Genomic DNA, 21,367 nt, shown 5'->3' with positions numbered 1-21,367 from the left:
ACAGGATAGTGAGCATGGAAGTTAAAGTCACTGCATGACACTAATGTGATCTGTACTTTAATGTATGGAAGTGAAGCTTGCATCTTGTCAGAGGGATATGCCAAGAGTGAGAATGGTGGAAATCATTTATCTGAGAGGAGCCTATGGAGTTAGGTGGAGAGACAGGTGCACAAATGAGAAAGTGAAGACCATTGTGGTGTTAATGCGAATGCGATTGAAAGCATTAACATTCTGAGACAGTCTGACCATCTGGAGATGATGGAGACTGAGACTGAATAGAAGTGTTTATGTTAAGTGTATGAATGAAGTGAAGGGAAGGAGGGAGAGACCTAGGATGAAATGGAGGGATGCAGTGGAGAGGATGGAGAATGACACTGGCTAGAAGAGTGTACTGTACATATGTGAAAGAGATGGAGGAAGAGACTGAAGATGAGATGGTGGGATAGGATAGACTGATGTATGAGAGAAGAGGGTGTGAGTTGGAGAGAGGGCAGCCTGATGGCAGAAGACAGGGTGATATGGAGGCAATGTGTCAACGGCCATCCCTTACGAGAATAAGGTGTCTGGCTATGGACAGATAGATATAGATGGATAAATAGATAGACAGACAGATAGACATTTAACAGAGACTTACTATAATATACAATAAACCAGAAACCTCAATTTGCACTAACTGATGCACTTAAGAAAAAAAAAAAAAAAATCCCATTAGCTGGCTCTCATCCGCAGCCATCCCCCTCAAAGTTCTACTCTCAGACCCCATAAGTGCACACTCAACCCACTTGAAATAAACAAAATCTGTTTTTTGCAGGGTTTTGCTCTCTCTCTCTCTCTCTCTATGAGATAGGCCGGTCCTGCAATGGACACTCAAACGGCTCATGAGATACGATGAGATGATATATATATATATATATATATATATATATATATATATATATACTGTATATATATATATATATATATATATATATATATATGTATATATATATATATATATATATATATATATATATATATATATATGTATATATATATATATATATATATATATATATATATATATATATATATATATATATATATATATATATATATTTAAATATATATATATATATATATATATATATATATATACAGTAATCACTCCAATATCCGGATCAATAGAGCCATCGGTAGGTTCGGATATTGGTTTTGTCCGGATATTGGGCCCCAGCTTATGGACTTGTACTTACGGACCCTAACACAGAGAAGCACCTATACAACTCCCGGACATGCATAGCACCTATTTAACACCCAAATCACACCAATAAGGCACATAAATGACTGAAATAAATGCAATAGACACATAAAATGTGGGTTTAGAAGTATGTTCATACATTAATAAACATTCTGGTACTTATGGACTCTAACCGAACCTAACCTAACCGAACCTAACCGAACTCTGAAAAACACATTCCTACTGCACATGCATGAGGTAAGTTTAGTATGGAAAGAAGTACAGTATGACACTTTCTGGTAAGTATAGTATGGGAAAAAATACAATATGAAACATTCTGGTAAATATAGTATGGAAAATAGTACAACATGAAACATTTTGGCTACTTACAGCAAGTCCCTGGCCACCTCGATGAATAACCGCCTCCTCTCGGACTCTGACAGTAAGAACGATTTCCTGAAGCACTTGCACTACACTCTTCCTGAAGTCTTGCACTGAACTTAGTCACTAACACACAGAAGTCCGTTCTTTTCACAGTGTTCACTTTAGTCCAAATAATGTTCCATTAAATTTAAGTGTTGCACATTAACTTTTCCCAATTTTTTTAAGTTTCCAAAGCCAAAACAAAGAAGGTTAGTTACGTTAAATTTCTTTTCTACTTAGTCTTTTCTCCCAACTTGAAAACCTTAACACAACACACCGTTTTTTTCACTGCACAACACTCAAAATTCCCGTGTGGTCTAGTGGAGAAGTTCTTGCTGTTTATTCACTGTCAGAGCCCGAGAGTATCACTGGCAGGCGTCCAAGGGGTGCATCGGTGGGTAGTGGTGATGGCGTACCGACTACAGAAGACTCTGAAGACAGCCGCAAACTCACGTCGAGCGGTGACTCCACTGTAGCTGATGTGCTGGGCTGTGGCTCGGAGCATGAGGGCCTGTCTTGGGAGGCAACGGAGTGGAACCAGGGCTTGGCACAGCGGGGGTCACGGGCCTGAAAAACTGTCAATCGTTGACTGACGCAAGGACCGACGATTCTGGCGATTGATGATGCGCTGCCGGAAAGCACGCACTTCCTCCACGAGTCCCAAGGGCCCCATCTCCCTGTCGCAGTCCGGGTGTTCCAGGTAGTCTAGGACGAACTCTAGATGTTCCCGGAGTGCGCTCAGCTTGGGGATGGCTGGAGTAGTGTCCTGCTGGGCGGAGTCTCTGCATCATCATCGCCTTCGTCGTCGGAATCTTCAAGTTCGGGGACTGACACCAGCAACCAAGACGCGATCTCGATATCAGACAACGTCTGATACCCAGGATCGCCTCGTCGTCGTCCAACCACTCACGAACATCGTCCACATCAACATCGTCGCCGTGCGTACGTAGCCGTGCATGGAAGTCATCCACGTCAAACCCTAGAAATCGTACTCCACATCTGTTCCGAGAAGCAGACGAGACCAACCATTTTCAAGAGTTTTCACAGGGACTTCCTTCCATGCACTAGCCCAGTTGTACAGCGCAGACTTGATGTTGTAGCGGCGAAGGTTTTCCAAAGTCCGCTTGCCTCGAGTGTCACGTCCTTCCTGCGCTCGTCCTCTTCCTCGAGAACCACCATCACCTCGTCCAGGAACTTCCGACGGTACAGGCGCTTTGTTGCCACGATCACTCCTTGGTCCATTGGTTGAATGAGAGCAGTCGTATTAGGTGGCAGAAACATGCACCTAATACGGCCATTCTCAGCAACCAAGTCCTTGTCGCACGGGTGGGCAGGTGCATTGTCGAGGAGAAGGAGAGCCTTTACCTGGTCGCGAGGAATTCCCAGTGTCTTCGTCTGGTAATGTATGACCTCCTTGGCAAGTGATGGTGAAACCAGTCTTTGAAAATCACAGCTGTGAACCATGCTTTCAAAGAATGGTACCATACGACAGGAAGGACATCCATCACCCCCACGATGGCACCGAGGCTGCTTTGCACGGCCAACAATAACGGGCTTAAGCCGGTGCATGCCGTTAGCATTGGCACAACACAAAGCAGATATCCGTTCCTTAGAAAGCTTGCGGCCAGGTACACGCTTCTCCGTCTCATCGGCGAGAGTGTTCGTTGGCACCGAGCGATAGAATAGGCCAGTTTCGTCAGCGTTATAGACTTGACCGAGAGTGAGGCCCTCCCTGTCGATCAAGCCTTTCACCTTGTGCCGAAACTCGTCCACTCCATCCTCGTTAGCGTCCAATGCTTCGCCATGTGCTTTACGGTTAGTAAGGCCATGTCGCAACTTGAACGCAAAGAGCCAACCCTCGGATGCCTTGAAGTCTAGGGCGTCGTGAAGCCTTGCAAACTTCTCAGCAGCAGCCTTCAGCTCCGTTCCACGTACCATCACACCAGCTGCACGTTGCTGTCGATACCAAATCAACGTGGAGCGGTCGATCTCTGCATACTTGGGAGTAAACATAACCTTCCTCTCCACGTTGCGTTTGCTTCTCGACGAGAAGTCAGCCGTGTACTGCATGAGCTTGTCTCGGGAACGCTTGATATCAAACAAAGTCGACCGGGCCAGGTTGAACTCGCGGAGAATGCGAGAGGAAGACCAACCCGCATCAACCCTTCTCCAATATCTCCCGCTTTCTTCTCCAGAGTCAACACCACTCTCTTCCTTTTCTCAGGAGGCGGGGCCATCATCACACACACTAAGAGTAGGGCAGAGAGCAGCAGGAGGCCTTGCAGCAAGTACGGCACCACCACAAAAGCGAGCACGTGGGCAGCCATGACGAAGAGCGTAGGTCTTGTCGCGGTGAGAGACAGGCGGGAAGTGGGGAGGATGCAGCGGCGCTCTATCGGACGTCGGAGGAATGACGAACCAAAACAATGCTCTCACGCGGCGCGCGCGGCAAGTTCAAATTACGGACGGCAAAAAATCGATTTTTTTTCCAATTTTTTTGGATTTTCGGACCATTTTGGGAATGTTTGATCCCAGGACGATAAGGTTCGGTTAGTGGGGATGTTCGGTTATTGGGCGTCCGGATATTAGAGGGATTACTGTATATATATATATATATATATATACAGTATATATATACTGTATATATAAACACACACAAAAAGGTCATGTCAACACAGCTAAAGGTATGGGATGTGAAATGTGTCTACACTAGATCAGCTAGCCACAGACACACACACCCATGCATGCAATAATGTCAAAAATAATTTGAAGGTGATATATACTAATGTTGATGGTTTCATATTGCCAAGGATCGAAATTAATGATTTCTTGAGAGAACATGAACCTGACGTCATGTGCTTTGTAGAGACCAAATTAGGAGAAGATATTGATGTTCATTTGGGAGATGGTAAATACAAACTGTGGAGAAAAGACAGAAAAGAAAAAAAGGGAGGAGGAGTGATGATAGCATTGAAGAACAACATAAATGTAGATACTGTGGAAATGGGAGAAGGCAGGGCTAAAGTGATATATATGAAATTAGAAACTGGAGAGAATGTTAAGAGAGATATGGCGGTAGTGTATGTTCCCCCAAAGACGAGAGCATGGAAGGATGACGAATACCATGAGATGTTGTCAGATATGGCTAGCTACTTGCAAAAAATAATAGAGAAAAGCAATAATATAATTTTGGTGGGTGACTTTAATTGTAAAGAGGTGAACTGGGAGGGATGGTACTCGGGAGGCGGCGAGGATTCGTGGGGCACTATGTTATTAAATATAATAATGAATAATGTAATGACGCAATGGGTCAAAGAAGAGACACGGTTTCGAGGTGAGGACACACCAGCAAGGTTAGATTTACTGTTCACTAAAGAACCCGATGTAATAGAATCATTGGAATATCTCTATCCTTTGGGAAAAAGCGATCACGTGGTCATTGAGTTCCAGATGTTAATAGGAAACATCGAGCCAAGAGACGAGCTTCATAGACAGGGAAGATACAACTTTGGGAAAGCAAATTTTACAGGATTGAGAAACTTTTTTGAAAATGTGGATTGGAGAAAATTCAGAGAAACAAGAGAGATACAGAGGAAGTGGGATATCTTTCTAGACCTCTATAATTTGGGAGTGGAAAAATTTGTACCAAGAGTAAGAGGGAAAGAAAACAGGAAAAAGGAGTGGTTTAGTAGAAGGTATATGATAGCAAAAAAAAGAGAGAGATAAGACGTGGAACAATTGGAGAAAGAGAGGTAACAACAGAACAAAGGAAGAATATAAAAGAACAAGAAATGAATACACAAGAATACGTAGAGAAGAAGAAAGGAATTTTGAAAAATGTATAATTGACAAATGCAAGGATGAACCCAAACTGTTTTATAGATTTGTCAATGGCAAACTGAAACAAAAGGAAGGAATCACCAAACTGAAAGTAGAAGGAGAGGTCTTTAAGGATGCGGCAATGCAAGCAGAAATAATGAACAAACGTTTCCAGTCAGTTTTCACTAAAGAAAAGGAGCTTGTGGAAGGGGAGGGAATGATTAGAAATGTTCCGGTGATGAAAGATATAAAAGTGGAGGTACAGGAAGTGTATAAATTACTGGAAACTCAAGATGTAAGGAAAGCCCCAGGACCTGATGGAATTTCTAATTGGGTACTGAAGGAATGCAGGGAACAACTGGCGGATAAAATTCACAGCTTAATTGTATGCTCACTGGAAGAGGGGAAAGTGCCAAAAGAATGGAAGAGGGCAAATGTGGTACCAATTTACAAGGGAGGAAACAGGGAAGAACCCCTGAATTATAGACCAGTGTCTCTAACCAGAATGGTCGCAAAATTGTGTGAGAGAATCCTGAAAGACAGATGGATAAAATATCTGGAAGAGATGAATATTTTGGCTGAATGTCAGTTTGGATTCAGAAGTGGAAGGTCATGTGTTTCTAACTTGTTGAGCTTTTACTTAAGAGTGATTGATGTGGTACAGGAGAGAGATGGTTGGGTGGATTGTGTGTACTTAGACTTAGAGAAGGCCTTTGACAAGGTACCTCATAAGAGACTAATGTGGAAACTAGAATATATAGGAGGACTAAAGGGGAAACTTCTGGAATGGATGAGAGACTTTTTGAGAGACAGACAAATGAGGACAGTAATAAAGGAAAAGATGTCTGGATGGAGGGAAGTAACAAGTGGAGTCCCTCAAGGCTCAGTGTTGGCGCCAGTAATGTTCCTGATTTACGTAAATGATATGGTAGATGGAGTGAACAGTTATGCAAGTCTGTTTGCTGATGATGTAAAGATCTTGAGGAAGATAGAGGTTGAGGAGGATTGTAAAATACTGCAGGAGGATTTGGATAGGATACACAATTGGAGCCGGACGTGGGAAATGAAATTTAATGTAAAGAAATGTAAAATATTGGAAACGGGTAAAAGTACCAGGAGACCATCACTGAATTATTTATTGGGTAATGAATTAATCGCAAAAAGGAGAGAAGAGAAAGATTTGGGAGTGCTGGTCCAAGATAGTTTGTCACCAGAAAGGCACATTAACAAGATAGTTGGAGAGACTTATAAATTCTTGACTAACATAAGAGTAGCATTTCATTATATGGATGAGGAAATGATGAAAAAATTGATAGTGGCCATGATCCGCCCCAGGTTAGAATATGCAGCAGTAGTGTGGTCCCCACACAAAAAGAAAGATATAAACAAGATTAAGAGAATACAAAGAACAGCAACCAAGATGGTCCCCAGTCTGACAGACCTGTCATACAGAGAGAGGCTGGAAAAACTGGATTTGCCTTCGTTAGAGGAAAGGAGAAAGAGGGGAGACATGATTGCGATGTTCAGGACCATGGTGGGAGTGGATAAAATTGACAAAGAAGATCTGTTTGTATGGGATAAGAGAGCAACAAGAGGACACAGAATGAAATTGAAAAAGTCAAGCTGCTTGAAGGATATCAAGAAATATAGCTTTCCTTACAGAAGTATAGACTTATGGAACAGCCTGGACAAAGAGATCGTCCAGTCTAAAAATTTAAACGAGTTTAAAGCTAAATTCGACTTATTGAGAAACAGCGACGGAAACCCACGAGCATAGTACATTCCGTGTATATCACAATTAAGTATATTAGGTAAATACTTAAATATTTGGAACGACTTAGACAAAGAGGTGGTGCATGAGAAAAACATTCATGTGTGTAAAAGTAGACTTGATAAATGTGGATATGGAGACAGGACAACACGAGCATTGCTCAATTCCTGTATACTACAAATAGGTAAATACAAATAGGTAAATACACATGCATACATATTCAAGCACACATATACTGCTCAGCATCTGCCTCTCATCTCTGATCTCATCACTACGACTTACAAAGTATTTATTTTTTTCTTTCCCCTAAGCTTTTCATTACTTTATGCTATCCAAACAGTTCTTCACCTACCTCTTAGTAGGTAAGTCATTATCTGAAGACACCCCCTTCCCTGACACCTAAACACTGCTCCGTCCTCTTGGTAGGTAAGTCATCATCTGAAGATACCCCCTTCCCTGACACCTAAACATTGCCCCATCCCATTACAGTAAGTGATCACTACTCACTTACTACTTTATATATGTCATCACCCTTTTATACCCAGTGGTGGTAGGTGGTGGCGACCATCATCCAGTCTCTTCTTCCATCTTTATAATTCTTTTTCTGTGTCTGCCCTCCTCTCTTCCTACTTCTCCCATCTTTCCTGTCACTTTTTATTCTTCTTTCTTTTTCAGGTGGCTTCACACTGAGTGACTAGTCTAACGGCATTTACAATGCTGCGTGGTAACCATATAATCAACCCATACATGCTCCCTACATTTCAATAAGTTGCTTGGCAGAGGGTTAGTGTCCCTTCCCATAAAACCTGTAACTCAAAGAAAAATGGCCACCCCTTATGGGATTATGGCATCAGGCTACAGAGAGACAGACAGATGTTCCTATGGATTGTATTGCATTGCAATGAATGTAAAAGGTATGATCAGGAGGTGGTAAAAATTTTTTCAAGAGGGCTAAAGAGGGTGACTTGGAGAAAATTTGTGGGAATTTCACTATACCAGTCATTGATACAATACAGGTTTCAGTATCATAATCTGTATGTTTCAAACTGCACGGTAAAATTCCCAGATACATTTGTACTAAAAACTGAAGGTCACTGTATTACTTTCAATATGGTAAAAGAAGGTTCATCTAGAGGTAAAAAACTGAAAACCAACATCAAACACATTAAACACTTTACCATATAGATCATCTCCCTTCCCTAAAACTGCCACAATCAAACTGAGGTCCTTGTATTGCCGTGCTATTTTTGGGAAGTCTTGCTCAGGGACAGGTCTAGGCCGTTCCACAATATCTACTGGTTCTGCAAACTTGATTCCACGTTCATTACCAGTGTACATCAGTGCTTTCACAAAATTCCTGCAAAACATTAGGGAATATATATACCACATGAAACAAAAACAAAATAAAACCATAACGTCTTTCAAAGAAGTCCACCATAGTATGGATCACAATCCATATCCCACCTAAGAGCCAAGGCAATTTGGAATTCAAAAATAAAGAGGAACCAGATTTAAAAAAAAAAAAATCCATACAGTCACACATTACCCATGCACTCAGAATTCTGGTTCCATTTCACAGTTCATCATCATCACCCTTCTCCACTAAAGAATGTGATGTGGTTGAGTTTAGAAAAAAAGGACAGAGAAAACATGGAAAAGGGATAACTATTAAATGCATGCTCAGTGGAGGAGGAGGAGGAGGAGGAGGAGGAATACACAGGAATACACAGGAAAGCAAACAGCAACAGACCTTATGGTCCTTTCGAGGCTGCTTGTTAGAGAAAACTATGACTACAAGATCTAACTCTACATGTTGAAGGATAAGGATAGTAAAGCAAGAAGGCTCCCCCCACCACCAAACCCTCCAGGAAAAAGTGAGAAAAGCCACCATGCAGCATGGAAAAACTGACATGGAAATTTTATAGGAAACACTGGAAAGGAAAAGTCACATTCTATAATACTTTATCTATGAGCTACCCGATAGAGTAACCTGAAAGAGAAAGTAAACAAATAAAATAATAGTTACAGCATGACATTATAAACCGGTTACATTGAGTTAATGGGAAGTCTGTGGACATAACGTGGAAGCTACACACTGCACAGTGTGGATGTTTAGGGGTGGTACAGCAGCCTTGCCTGGCGCTTTTAAGGTAGGCAGCAGTCAATCAGGCCCTAGCTCCGTTTGCTCCACTGAGACAAGGAACTCTCCCATGTGGGACAAGTACACAAGTTTCATCCTGAAGCAGTGACCCCTGGTACATTAAAAAAATCCCGATGGTGGTCACTTGACTAACAGGGACCCTCAGTGATCCACAGCCCATCACAGGTCGAAAGTAAGAGTAGTGACCGTTAACTCAGGGTTATCTGTGCAGATCCTAATCTGTGCTTATATTTCTTTCTTTCCGCTGGGGAGATTGAAAAGTATATAGGACGGGTGTATTAGATAAAAGGGGACTGCACAGTGCACAGTGTGGATGTGCAATGCACAGAGTGGATGTTTAGGGGTGGTGCGACAACCTTCCCTGGCGCTTTTTAGGTAGGCAGCAGTCAATCAGGCAATAGCTCCGTTCACTCCACTGAGACAAGGAACTCTCCCATGTGGGACAGTACACAAGTTTCATCCTGAAGCAGTAACCCCTGGTACATTAAAAAAATCCCGATGGTGGTCACTTGACTAACAGGGACCCTCAGTGATCCACATCCCATCACAGGTCGAAAGTAAAAGTAGTGACCGTTAACTCAGGGTTATCTGTGCAGATCCTAATCTGTGCTTACTGTATATTACCTCATTTGCTTTGGGTAAATCGAAAAACGTATAATGACGTGACGTGACGCTATGTTAAGTTTACGGGGTATCCTGTAGACACGAGGGGACTGCACAGTGTGGATGTTTAGGGGTGGTGCGGCAGCCTTGCCTGGCGCTTTTAAGGTAGGCAGCAGTCAATCAGGCCCTAGCTCCGTTCACTCCACTGAGACAGGGAACTCTCCCATATGGGACAAGTACACAAGTTTCATCCTGAAGCAGTGACCCCTGGTACATTAAAAAAATCCCGATGGTGGTCACTTGACTAACATGGACCCTCAGTGATCCACAGCCCATCACAGGTCGAAAGTAAGAGTAGTGACCGTTAACTCAGGGTTATCTGTGCAGATCCTAAACTGTGCTTATATTGCTTTGTTTGCACCGAAGGAGGAGGAGGAGAAGGAGGAGGAGGAGGGAGAGGGAGAGGGAGAGGGAGAGGGAGAGGGAGAGGGAGAGAGAGAGAGAGAGAGAGAGAAAAAAAAAAAATTGTCCATTAACTTTAGAATATCCGATTTTCTGTTTTCTCATCCGACCTTTCCTCCATTTAAGTCAGAAAAGTATTAAGAATATATGGAGTAGATGGGAAGTTGTTGAATGCTGTGAAGAGTATGTATGATGGTGCTAAGGCTGCAGTGCATGTGGATGGTGAACTGAGTGAATTTTTCTCTTTGAAGGTTGGGTTGAAACAGGGATGTGTCATATCTTCATGGCTGTTCAATCTGTACATGGATGGGGTAATAAAAGAGGTACAAGGTAGGGTAGTGGATGTTGGAGTGGCCCTGGTGAGAGAGGGTAGTGTTTGGAAACTCCCTGTACTGTTGTTTGCAGATGATACTGTGGTGTTGAGTGAAGACAAAGGAGAGCTGCAAGGCTTGGTGGATGAGTTTGGGAGAGTGTGCAAGAAACGGAATCTAAAGGTGAATGCAGGGAGGAGTAAAGTGATGGTCTTTGAGAGAGGTGAAGTCAGTGAATGTACAGCGAGGTTGGATAGTGAGGAATTGGAAAATGTGAGTACGTTTAAGTACTTGGGTAGTGTGATGAGTAAGGATGGAGGTTTGGAGGGTGAAGTGCTTGAAAGAGTACAGCAGGGAAGAAAGGTTGCTGGTTCTTTGAAAGCAGTGATAAGAAGCAGGGAAGTGAGCATACTATCAGTACCTCACATGCTGCACAGATTTCTACTGTAACTTATACATGTCTTCCAGCTCCTCCACCTACTCCAAATCATATCAACCCAGTCGTTCCTCTACTTCTCTCATGTATTCCGCATTTTTTTTTTTTTCATCTTCTTGAAGCCTTTCTACTCTATTCACAGGAACTGTTTCCTCATGCCTTCTCTTCTTCTGTTCAACCAATGGTTTGCACCTCTGTCTTAGACACTATGATGCAGTGGTCGGATAGCCCCAACCTCTATACACTTTCATATCCAGTGCAGGTCTTCTCTTTTATTCATCTACACACACACAATCTATAACGGCCTCCTATTTATCCAACTCACAACACATGCTCCTTATCACTTGCCATATATATATACCTGTGGATCATTTTGTGCCTAAAGATGGTATAGCTTATTGCCAGGCCCTTCCCAGTACAAACGTCCAAAGGAACAATACCATTTCCATCCACTTAAGCAGGTACATCCCACTCATGAACCACCCCATCTACCCTGACATTCCCGACTTTTCCAATCATACTTCCAAACAAAAACACTCTCACTCCGTTCAAATGTTTCTACACATGCTTCAAAATTGTCCAAAACTCATCTTTTGCTCCAGTTACTTGGTCCTCCATTGGGGCATACACACAGTCATCCACCTTCATTCTTACCCATACAATCTGAGATCCTACTGATCCATCCACCCTTGTATTCCCTTTCCATCTCTTGTATACAGCAATACATACACCCTCCTTTGCCCTTCCACTTGCTTTTACTCCAGCACATACACCCAATCCACACTCCCACTCTCTGACACACTCACCTCCCCATTTGTTCTCAGTCATTTCACACGTCAGCTTTTTCATCCTCAAGCACTTGAACAACCTCTCTCTTTTTCACCTCTTCATTCACACCTCTCGCATTTCAAGTCATCATTCTTAGCATATCTCTTGTCCAGTCCGAGGTCTTCACCTGTAGGTCTGTCCGGATGCGAGGCTTCTTTGTTGCAGTTTTAGTTCCAGGATTTTATGGGAGGGATACTAGCCCTCAATTGGTCACCTACCCTTAAATGTACTGGACTACAGTATCCTAGCTTCAGGTTTCTATACCTCATAGTGGGTAATATGGGACAGTCAGTCATACATTCATACATCATCTAATCTGTGTTGCCCCATGAGAAGCATAGGATCCCAGTGCTAGGCAAGTTGGTCCTGACACTTAAGATGAGAGTGGCCAGCCTCACTCATCTCTATGTGGCATTATGGGAGCAATAAACCCTGACCATCCCTTGGATATAAACCGACACAGGCTCAATCTGGCTGGAGGGCCCTAATTACCCACTAAACCACCAGGTGCCATTGTTTGGTTATATGGTTACTACCCAGCATACTAAATGGTTTCCTGGTGTACAGGAGACCATTTGGTTTCTCAAGCAGTGTAAAGTCACCCGTAAACAGAAAGAGGAGGAAAGAAAAAAGGAAAGATGGACATAAGGGAAAGGAAGAAAGAGAGGAAAAGGCAGCCACCCGAGAGCAGCACTACATCGAGTGAGTGGATGGTGAGTGCCCCCACCTACCACTAACCGTCAGTCACTACTTGTAAATAACAAATGTTGATCAAATTATTTCATAACCCTGAACCCATTAAATTACTTTTCTTAATAAGGGATGTCAGAAATCACAGTAATTAACTCTGAGCACAATGACATGTATTTTGTACTACATCTACTAGAAAATTTCATTCAGTTTAAGGGATACCTCTGAGTACAGAAGTTAGTATATTTAAAATGAGAGCCAAAAACTGAGTAATTATCAAACACTTAAACACAATTCACTTACAGGACTTGAGCCTTTGCAACCCAGTTTGGTGCATAGTTGATAACAATCCATGTATTAACACAACCTCCTCGATAGAATTTTCTCTGCTTTGCCTCCCAGACTCCTCTGTCAGGAGTCAGTGTCTTGTCCATCATCAGTTTTGGGGTTGGCAGGATCCGGCCGTGAATATGTAAAGGCTGGAGAATATGGAGAAAAACTATTAACAAAACTTTCAATTAAATCATCATAATCCAAACATTTTTCCCACCTACATATGAGGTGAGCTAGGATCCAGAAACAAAGAAAAATGAAAGGACAGATGTGAGAGTACAATCAATAACATGGCCAGTATACAAGGCCAATCATTCATTCACCATTCACGCCCTGGACTCCTAGCTCCATTTTGCAAGTTTGATCATCTGCATACATTTACCATATGGAAATTGTTAACTTTTCTGTCTTTATTTATTTATTTTTTTTCACATAGCTACACCTGCCTGATACACTCAATCTTTCAATTATCAGGTGTATAAAAGGGTGTCAAACCATACCATGTGCTCCTCTGTGTAGTCCATACAGCCACCTTGATCCAGTCATTTCCCAAGCCTCATAAAGTTCATATCTCACTTTCTCATCCACTCATTTACCATATCCATCCACCTTCTTGTCCTACCACATCACCCATCTGCCAACTCATTAACAAATACACTTTTCAACAACCTATCAGTACTCAATCTGTCTATATGACGATATACATACAGTTCATGAATCCTGCTTCATCTGAAAGGGTCATGCCAGCAAGAGTTGTGGTAGGTGCAGACGCTCACAATCCACACACCCAATGTGGTGCTGCCTGGGAGCCTGCCCTTTCCTCTCTTAGTTCCTTCTTTCCTTTTCTGTCTTTCTTTCCTTCATCCTTTCTTCTTCCTTCTGTCTATGGGACACTGCACCGAGTGACAGGCTAAATTGTTTCCTGCACACCAGGAAACCATTTACTATGCTGGGTGGTAACCATATAACCAAATTTTGGCACCTGGTGGTTTACTGGATAATTATTGCACTCCAGTCGGATTGGGCTGGTGAAGGTTTATATCGAAGGGGTGGTTGAGGTTGATTGCTCATGTAATACCACTCAGGGATGAGTGAGGCTGGTTACTCTCATCTTAAATGTCAGGACCAACTGCCTAGCCCTGGGCTCCTATGCTCCTCATGGAGCAATTTATGGAAGGATGGATTAAATTACATCTAAATATAACAATTCCTTTAGCTTCTATATTCAGATTTTAATTTTGGAGAAGCTATAAAATGACAGTTGTAGTATCTTTGTCTATCAAAATATTATTAAGACAGATTAATACTCATAAATAAAGTCTTTGCCGCTGGGCAAATACTAGGAAACATAGAGCACATACCATAACTTTTGCGCTTCCCTAAAAGTACACAACATTCAGTCATTAGATAGGTGGTAAATACATAACATTTACCTTCTATATCTAAGCCAGATCTGGGTAATTTAATGATATATGAAACGAATAATGTACGTACACTTTTGGTCATTACTGGTACCCAAATAAAGCACAACATTTATACTTGAAAGTACTGTATGCAAAATCTTGGCCGGCCGGCTATTAGCCATAAAATGAAACAACATTCACATTTAACTGTAACATGTTATCATTAGCCACTTTAGGCCAAACAAGCTGAGAGTTAGTGCATAGTGGAAACAGAACACCTGCTTTAATCCCTCAGATTGAATTTAACACACTAGTAGTCAAGGACTGTTCCTCATATACATCATACATAAAACCATTTTCCATTAAATGGAGCATGAATGTCTAAACACAGTGCATGTCAGCCACATACATACGCAGAATAGAGTACTGTAGTGGCTTACATTACACATACTGTTATGCCTTTCTAGATTTCAAGACAGTCTTCAGTCAAGTCGATCTTATTCCCTTTGAAAAGCTTAGCACTGAAGGTTCTGCAGTGGAAGTGAGTAACGCTTTTTGACCACAGTGTCTTCTGCCATGCTAAATATTCATTCTGAGATGACGCTTGAATCTGGGCATCATTTACGCAAACAAACACTCTTACACAATCGCCCATACATACACATCAGAAGAAGACATTCACACTTCGATTTATCGTATTTCTTTTGTGTATATGGTATATCTATATTTCTCTATCTATGTATCTACTGTGTACAGTATATATATATATATATATATATATATATATATATATATACAGTGGAACCCCGGAATTCGTACGCCTCTCTACTCGTACAACTCGGTTTTTGTACAGCTTTATCACCCAAAAACCGCTCCAGTTTTCGTACAGTGACCTATTATTCGCACTAAGAGAAGCAGCATCGTAGGTACCACATGGTCGCCAGTCCGGCTTTGTCTTCCGCCAGCTATGCATCAGTCCATCAGTCATACAGGCTCGATTAAACTTTGTGATGAATTACATATTTTCGTTAGAAAATTGTACATAATCATGGGCCCTAAGAAGATTAGTGAGTCAGCTGGAGCTAAAGGTAAAGCAGTGAGAACAACAACTGAGCTGAAAAAAGAACTCATTGCAAAGTTTGAAAGTGGAACCCATGTCTCCGATCTTGCCATTCATTATAGTATGGCTAAATATACCATTTCATCCATACTAAAGAACGGACTAACGTAAAATACTGTACATTGTTTCTTGTGGAAAAAAATGCTTCGGTTTTTGAACAATTTGCAACTTGTACAGCCTCCAGGAATGAATTGTGTACGAATTCCGGGGTTCTACTGTATGTGTATGTCTACATAGTACTGTAAATATAAACACACACACACACACACAAGTACCAAATTGCAAACCTTGTAGGTATAGCATACTCATGAAGAAGCTTAGGCAATATCTATATACTGTATAACGTTGTTTCAGCAACTAAAGGATTGTTTCACTGTACGAGTATATGTTGAGCTTCAACGATGTTGACAAATGTTGTTCATCCCCTCGTCCCAGAGTGTCCTCTTATGGCCCTCTTATTGCCCCCATCTGCTGCCTTCTTCCTTATTATACGCAGTAAATCACTTCTTTATTTAGGCTACAGTGAGAGAAGTGACTAATATTACAGCTAAATCAAGGATACAATAACAAATAGGTGCGGACTATTTGCACTTATTTTAATAGCATGTGTACACTGTTTACGTGCATAAACCCACACAGCTACCACACTTACGCACCACCAGTACACAGTATACCTCACAACTTGCAGCTTTCGGCCTTCTTTTTTTTCCTCTCTCTCCTTTCCCACTCACCCACTTATTATTATGATCCTTGAATGATTCTGAGTTAAACTATTAAGCTGCAAAACACTGTCAAGGTAACAACATTCTTTCACACGGAATTTGGCAAAACACTGAACTAAGTCCTCAATACAAGTCATTTTAATGTTTCTTCTGTCCATATCCGATATCTCAATCTTGACCGTAAATAAGTACTGTATCGGTATCGGTTCAGTATTGGAAGAAATGCAAATATCAGTCATATATCGGTTCAACAAATCATATTGATTACAGCACTAGCATAACTTTATTATTAGCTAGATTTACTTTCAGGTTTTGTCTCTTAAACACTTTCAAACTCAATCATCAACCCTTGCAACTTCCCCTCATTTTCACTGAACAATACAGCACAGTATCATCAGCAAACAATAGCAGAGGCAATTTTCAAAACCTACCCTCTCTCACTAATGACACTTCAACACCCACTGCCCTGAATAACCTCAACTAAAGATCTCTGGAAGTGTCCAGCTGATGTGGCTGCTTCCAGTGGTCCGCTGGGTTTACATCCAGATAACCCTGAGGCTAAAACAACAATAATGGTTGGTGTAAAGGGATGGGGTCTAAAGTTGGTGGAAGGGGTTTAATCCCTGCCGGGCTGATTCTCTGTAAGGTACTTTACCTTCCTGGAGTTACTGTTTTATATCCAATGTAAACTGTACCTTATATGAGGCCTGCAGCCTGGCCAATGCAGCCCTTCATTGTGCCACATATGAGGTTTGCAGCTCACTGAGCTCAGCAAGTGTTAACAGAAGAAGAACAGGAAAAGATTACCAGAAAATAACTTACTGTGTCTTGAACAGTGAACTGAAGATCATTGAGCATTGGATCCTGAGTGAAGTCATTATTCCGAAATATGTGTACAATCTGTCTTCTCCTCTCAGCGGGTGGAACAGCAGTTGTTCTAATGAACTGAGCAGTTTCTCGGTCAGATAATTTTTTACTCACTCTCTGGCCCTTAGGTATTTTCATACTCTGAAAGCAATACATTTGTTATGACAATCTAGAACTGCAGTTATCACAAGATAAGCAAAAACAAACAAATAATATAGCAGCTACAGAGGTTTGATCAAGATCAAGAACTAAAATGTGAAGATCACTATGAGTACATCTGCTTTGACATATGGAATGAGGCAGTGAAATGAGTTTCTATAATGATGTGTACAGTAACTGATGTTTTAAAATGGCCACAAAGTCCTTTATTACCTCTCACGAGGCCCTGATGGGTCCAGGGTGCTGAAAAGTGACAGAACACACGAACAACATTTTTTTTTTTTTTTTTTTTTTTTTTTTTTTAGGTGAATGTCAGGAGGTGGTATACTGTATAAACAGAAGGAAGCAAGATGAATAAAGGAAGTGAACAGAAATGAAAAAGTATTACCATAAAGGAAATGGGGAAGGTTGATCAGGTATGCAACTTGAAGGTCATGTAATATGAATGGGTTGATAATAAAAAAGATGAAGCCAAGTGATTTTATTATAAAAAAAAAAAAAAAAAGACATTATATGTCTAAATGAAACAGACTGAACAATGACACTGATACGAATAGGCCAGGATGGAAAAACTATACTGTATGAGGGGAAAAAAAAAATTGGTGGTGTGTTGATTATGCCTCATACAAAAATAACAAGAAGGATAGATCTTGGAAATAACAAAGAAGAGGTGACAGGAGTGGCAATACAAGGACATGACAATAAAAAACTGGATATAGTTACAGTGTATATGACTCCTCAAACAAGAACATGGAGAAGAGAGGAATATGAATGTCTGATGAGAGAGTCTCAGGATGTGTTAGCAAAACTGATTAGAAAAAACAATAGATTGGTGGTGAGTGATGATTTTAACTGCAAGGAGGTAAATGCAACAGATCAACTCTGGAACTGTCTCCCTCTGTCTGTATTTGCTGCTTCCTATGATCTCCAGTCTTTCAAACGCTGTGTGTCCAGGCATCTCGAAATGATCGGATCTTGAATTTGGCCCTCTCTTGTATTTTGTTTTTCTCTTGGAGAGAACAGTTTTCCGGGCTCGTTGCCTTTGGTTCCTGCTTCCTCACATTAAAAAAAAAAAAAAAAAAAATTGGGAAGGACTGGATGCATGGATAAATGAAGAATCTTAGGGATACAAAGTAATGGACCAGATGGCTGAAAATATAACTCAACACATTGTGGAAAATGCATGAAGTAGAGGAGATGATGAGCCTTTGATGCTGGATTTGATATTTACAAAAGATCCCAAGGATGTGTTTGAGATACCAATGTCCCTTGGGGAAAGGTGACCATCTGGTCATTGAAATGCAGGTGTTGATGAGAGATATGGGAGTGAGAAAAGAAACACATAAACAAACAAGATGAAACTATGGAAAAGCAGACTTTGAAATCCTAAGACATTATTCTGGTAAAGCAGATTGAAGCAAAATGACAATGTCGGAAAATATCCATAAGAAATATGCAATAACGATGAATATATATGAGGTGGGTGTCGGATGACATGTCCTTAAATCTGCTACCTAAATGGACAAGGAATGGTTTAATTGTAAATGTATGAGAGCACAGGGAAAAAGAAATGCAGCATGGAATAGATTACAAAGACACAGTAAGAGAGCATGAGATGAGTACAAGGAGGCAAGAAATGACCATTTAAAGATACGAGGAGATGAAATGAAACATAAGAAGGATATAGTGACTAAAATCAAAATGGAACCAGAGCTGTTCAACAAATCTGTAAATGGCAAAATGAAAGTAAGGGATACCATAGTGAGACTGACAGACAGGGAAATTATATATGATAAGGATGAGGATATGAGTTAGGTAATGAACAATAGGCTACAGTCAGTATGTGTACATGAAGGTGAATTTTTGGAATAGGTGAAGAAGGGAGGGGTAAGAGGTTGGTTGAGATAGCAGCGGAAAGGATTAAAATGTTATAACTGATGAGGGAAGATGTGAGAAAGACCATGGGACCAGTTAGCACTGCTGGATGGATATTAAAAGAATGTGCAGATCAAGTGGTGCAACCAGTTTATATTAAATCTTCACAGAACATAAGGAAGTTACAAATGCACTGGAAAGGAGCAAATATGGTGCCAATTTATAATGGTGGCGATAGAGAATACCCACTTAATTACAGACTGGTATCCCTCACCAGCACTGCTTGCAAACTGAAAAAATTATCAGAAAAATATGGATTAAGTTCCTAGGAAACAAAGTAATGAAAGCAATACAGTTTGGATTCAGGAAAAGCTCATCATGTGTCACAAACCTGCTGAATTTTTAAAGCAGAGTGGTGGACATCATACACAAAAGAGGCTTGGTAGATTGTGTCTATCTGGATTTGAAAAAGGCTTTTTTTTTTTTTTTTTTTTTTTTTTTTGTTACATGAAGAAGAAGGAACCAAAGGCTGAGCCCACATAAATGTTCCTTCCAAGAAAAAACAATACAAAAGAAAGCCAAATTCAAGATCCATTCATTTTGAGATGCCTGGACACACTGAGTTTGAAAGACTGGAGATCATAGGAAGTGGGAAACAGAGACAGAGGAAGACAGTTCCAGAGTTGACCTGTTGCATAAATGAAGGACTGGGAGTAACGGTTAATTCTTGCATTAGAGAGATGAACAGAAACAGGATGAGAGTTTTGTTACTAGACAGGTGCTATGCGCCCATCGTAGGGGTGGAGGATGCAAGCAGACAGTTCAGAGGAGCAGTGACCATTGAAGCAGCGACAGAAAAGAGATAAAGAGGCAACAGTGCGGCGAACAGACAGAGATTGAAGGAAGCCAGTAAGAGGAGGAGAGTTGATGAGACGAATAGCCTTTGACTCCACTCCATTGAGAAGAGCAGTACATGGGGAACCTCCCCACACGAGAGTTGTACTCTACACAGGGGCGAATAAAACCCGTGTATAAAGTTAACAACTGTGCAGGGGTAAAGAAGGTACGGAGTCAGCTTAGCATACCTAATCTCTTGGAAGAAGATTTTACAAGAGATGCAATATGATCTTTCCAAGATAAGTCCCATGTGAATGAAACCCCAAGCATGTTCAAGGATGATGCAGGATTGAGCTGGATATTATTAAACATTAGTGGGTATTCCCATGGAAGATTTTGACGGGTTGATAGGTGTAAAAACTGAGTCTTTTATGCATTAAAAACAACAAGATTATTTTTACCCCAGTCAGAGATACGAGCCAAGTCAGACATTAGGTGTGCCATAGCCTCGTCCCTTGTTTGTTGAAGTAACTGCTGAGATGGACACTGAGGGAACTGAATGGAAAGGTGAAGGGTGGAATCATCAGCGTACGAGTGGACAGGATTAGATGTGCAGCTTAGAAGATCATTGATGAATAAAAGGAAGAAAGTTGGTGATAGGACACAGCCCTGAGGAACACCACTGTTGATAGATCTAAGAGAAGAATGATGGCTGTCTATAACAGCAGCTATAAAACAACCAGAAAGGAAGCTAGAGATGAAGGCACAGATAGATGGATAGAAACCGTAAGAGGGCAGTTTGGAAATTAATGATTTATGCCAGACTTGATCGAAAGCCTTTGAGATGTCAAGTGCAATGGCAAAGCTTTCGCCAAAGTCCCAAAAGGAGGATGACCAGGAGTCTGAAAGTCAGGTGAGAAGATCGCAAGTGGAATGTCCCTGACGGAACCCATACTGATGATCAGAAAGAAGGTTGTGATAAGAAAGATGCTTTAAAATTTTTCTGTTAAGAATAGACTCGAAAACTTTTGAGACACAGGATGTTAAAAAAAACTGGATGATAGTTGGAGGATTGGAAATGGTCACCCTTCTTTGGGACTGGCTGAATGAGAGCAAGCTTCCAGCAAGAAGGAAAGGTACAAGTTGAAAGACAATGGTGAAAGAGTTTACTTGGGCAGGGTGTAGGCACAGAAGCACAGTTCTTAGGGACAACAGGAGGGACTCCATCAGGTCCATATGCCCTATTAGTATTGAGGCCTGTGATGGCAGAAAATACATCAGCTGAAGAAATTTTAATGTCAGTCATGAGGAAGTGAGAGGGAGGAAGTGAT

The 21,367-nt window shown here is 41.2% G+C and overlaps 1 protein-coding gene across 1 annotated transcript in view; it reads right to left on the bottom strand.

Moving 5' to 3' along the window:
* Nucleotides 1-21,367, bottom strand: part of LOC145394680 (protein argonaute-2-like) — an 88,028-nt gene that overhangs the window by 37,239 nt on the left and 29,422 nt on the right. The window contains exons 4-6 of the mRNA XM_080268456.1: nucleotides 17,121-17,306; nucleotides 13,024-13,199; nucleotides 8,408-8,586 (exon numbers count right to left, since the gene is read on the bottom strand). Coding sequence (XP_080124582.1) covers nucleotides 8,408-8,586; nucleotides 13,024-13,199; nucleotides 17,121-17,306 — 541 coding nt within the window. The remainder of the gene's footprint in view (nucleotides 1-8,407; nucleotides 8,587-13,023; nucleotides 13,200-17,120; nucleotides 17,307-21,367) is intronic.

The sequence above is a fragment of the Coenobita brevimanus genome, chromosome 28 (genome assembly GCF_032717465.1).
Source record: "Coenobita brevimanus isolate Jiangsu-jjx chromosome 28, ASM3271746v2, whole genome shotgun sequence".
Lineage (NCBI taxonomy): Eukaryota > Metazoa > Arthropoda > Malacostraca > Decapoda > Coenobitidae > Coenobita > Coenobita brevimanus.
The sequence above is the reverse complement of the archived record's forward strand: the minus strand, read 5'-3'. Positions and strand labels throughout refer to the sequence as shown.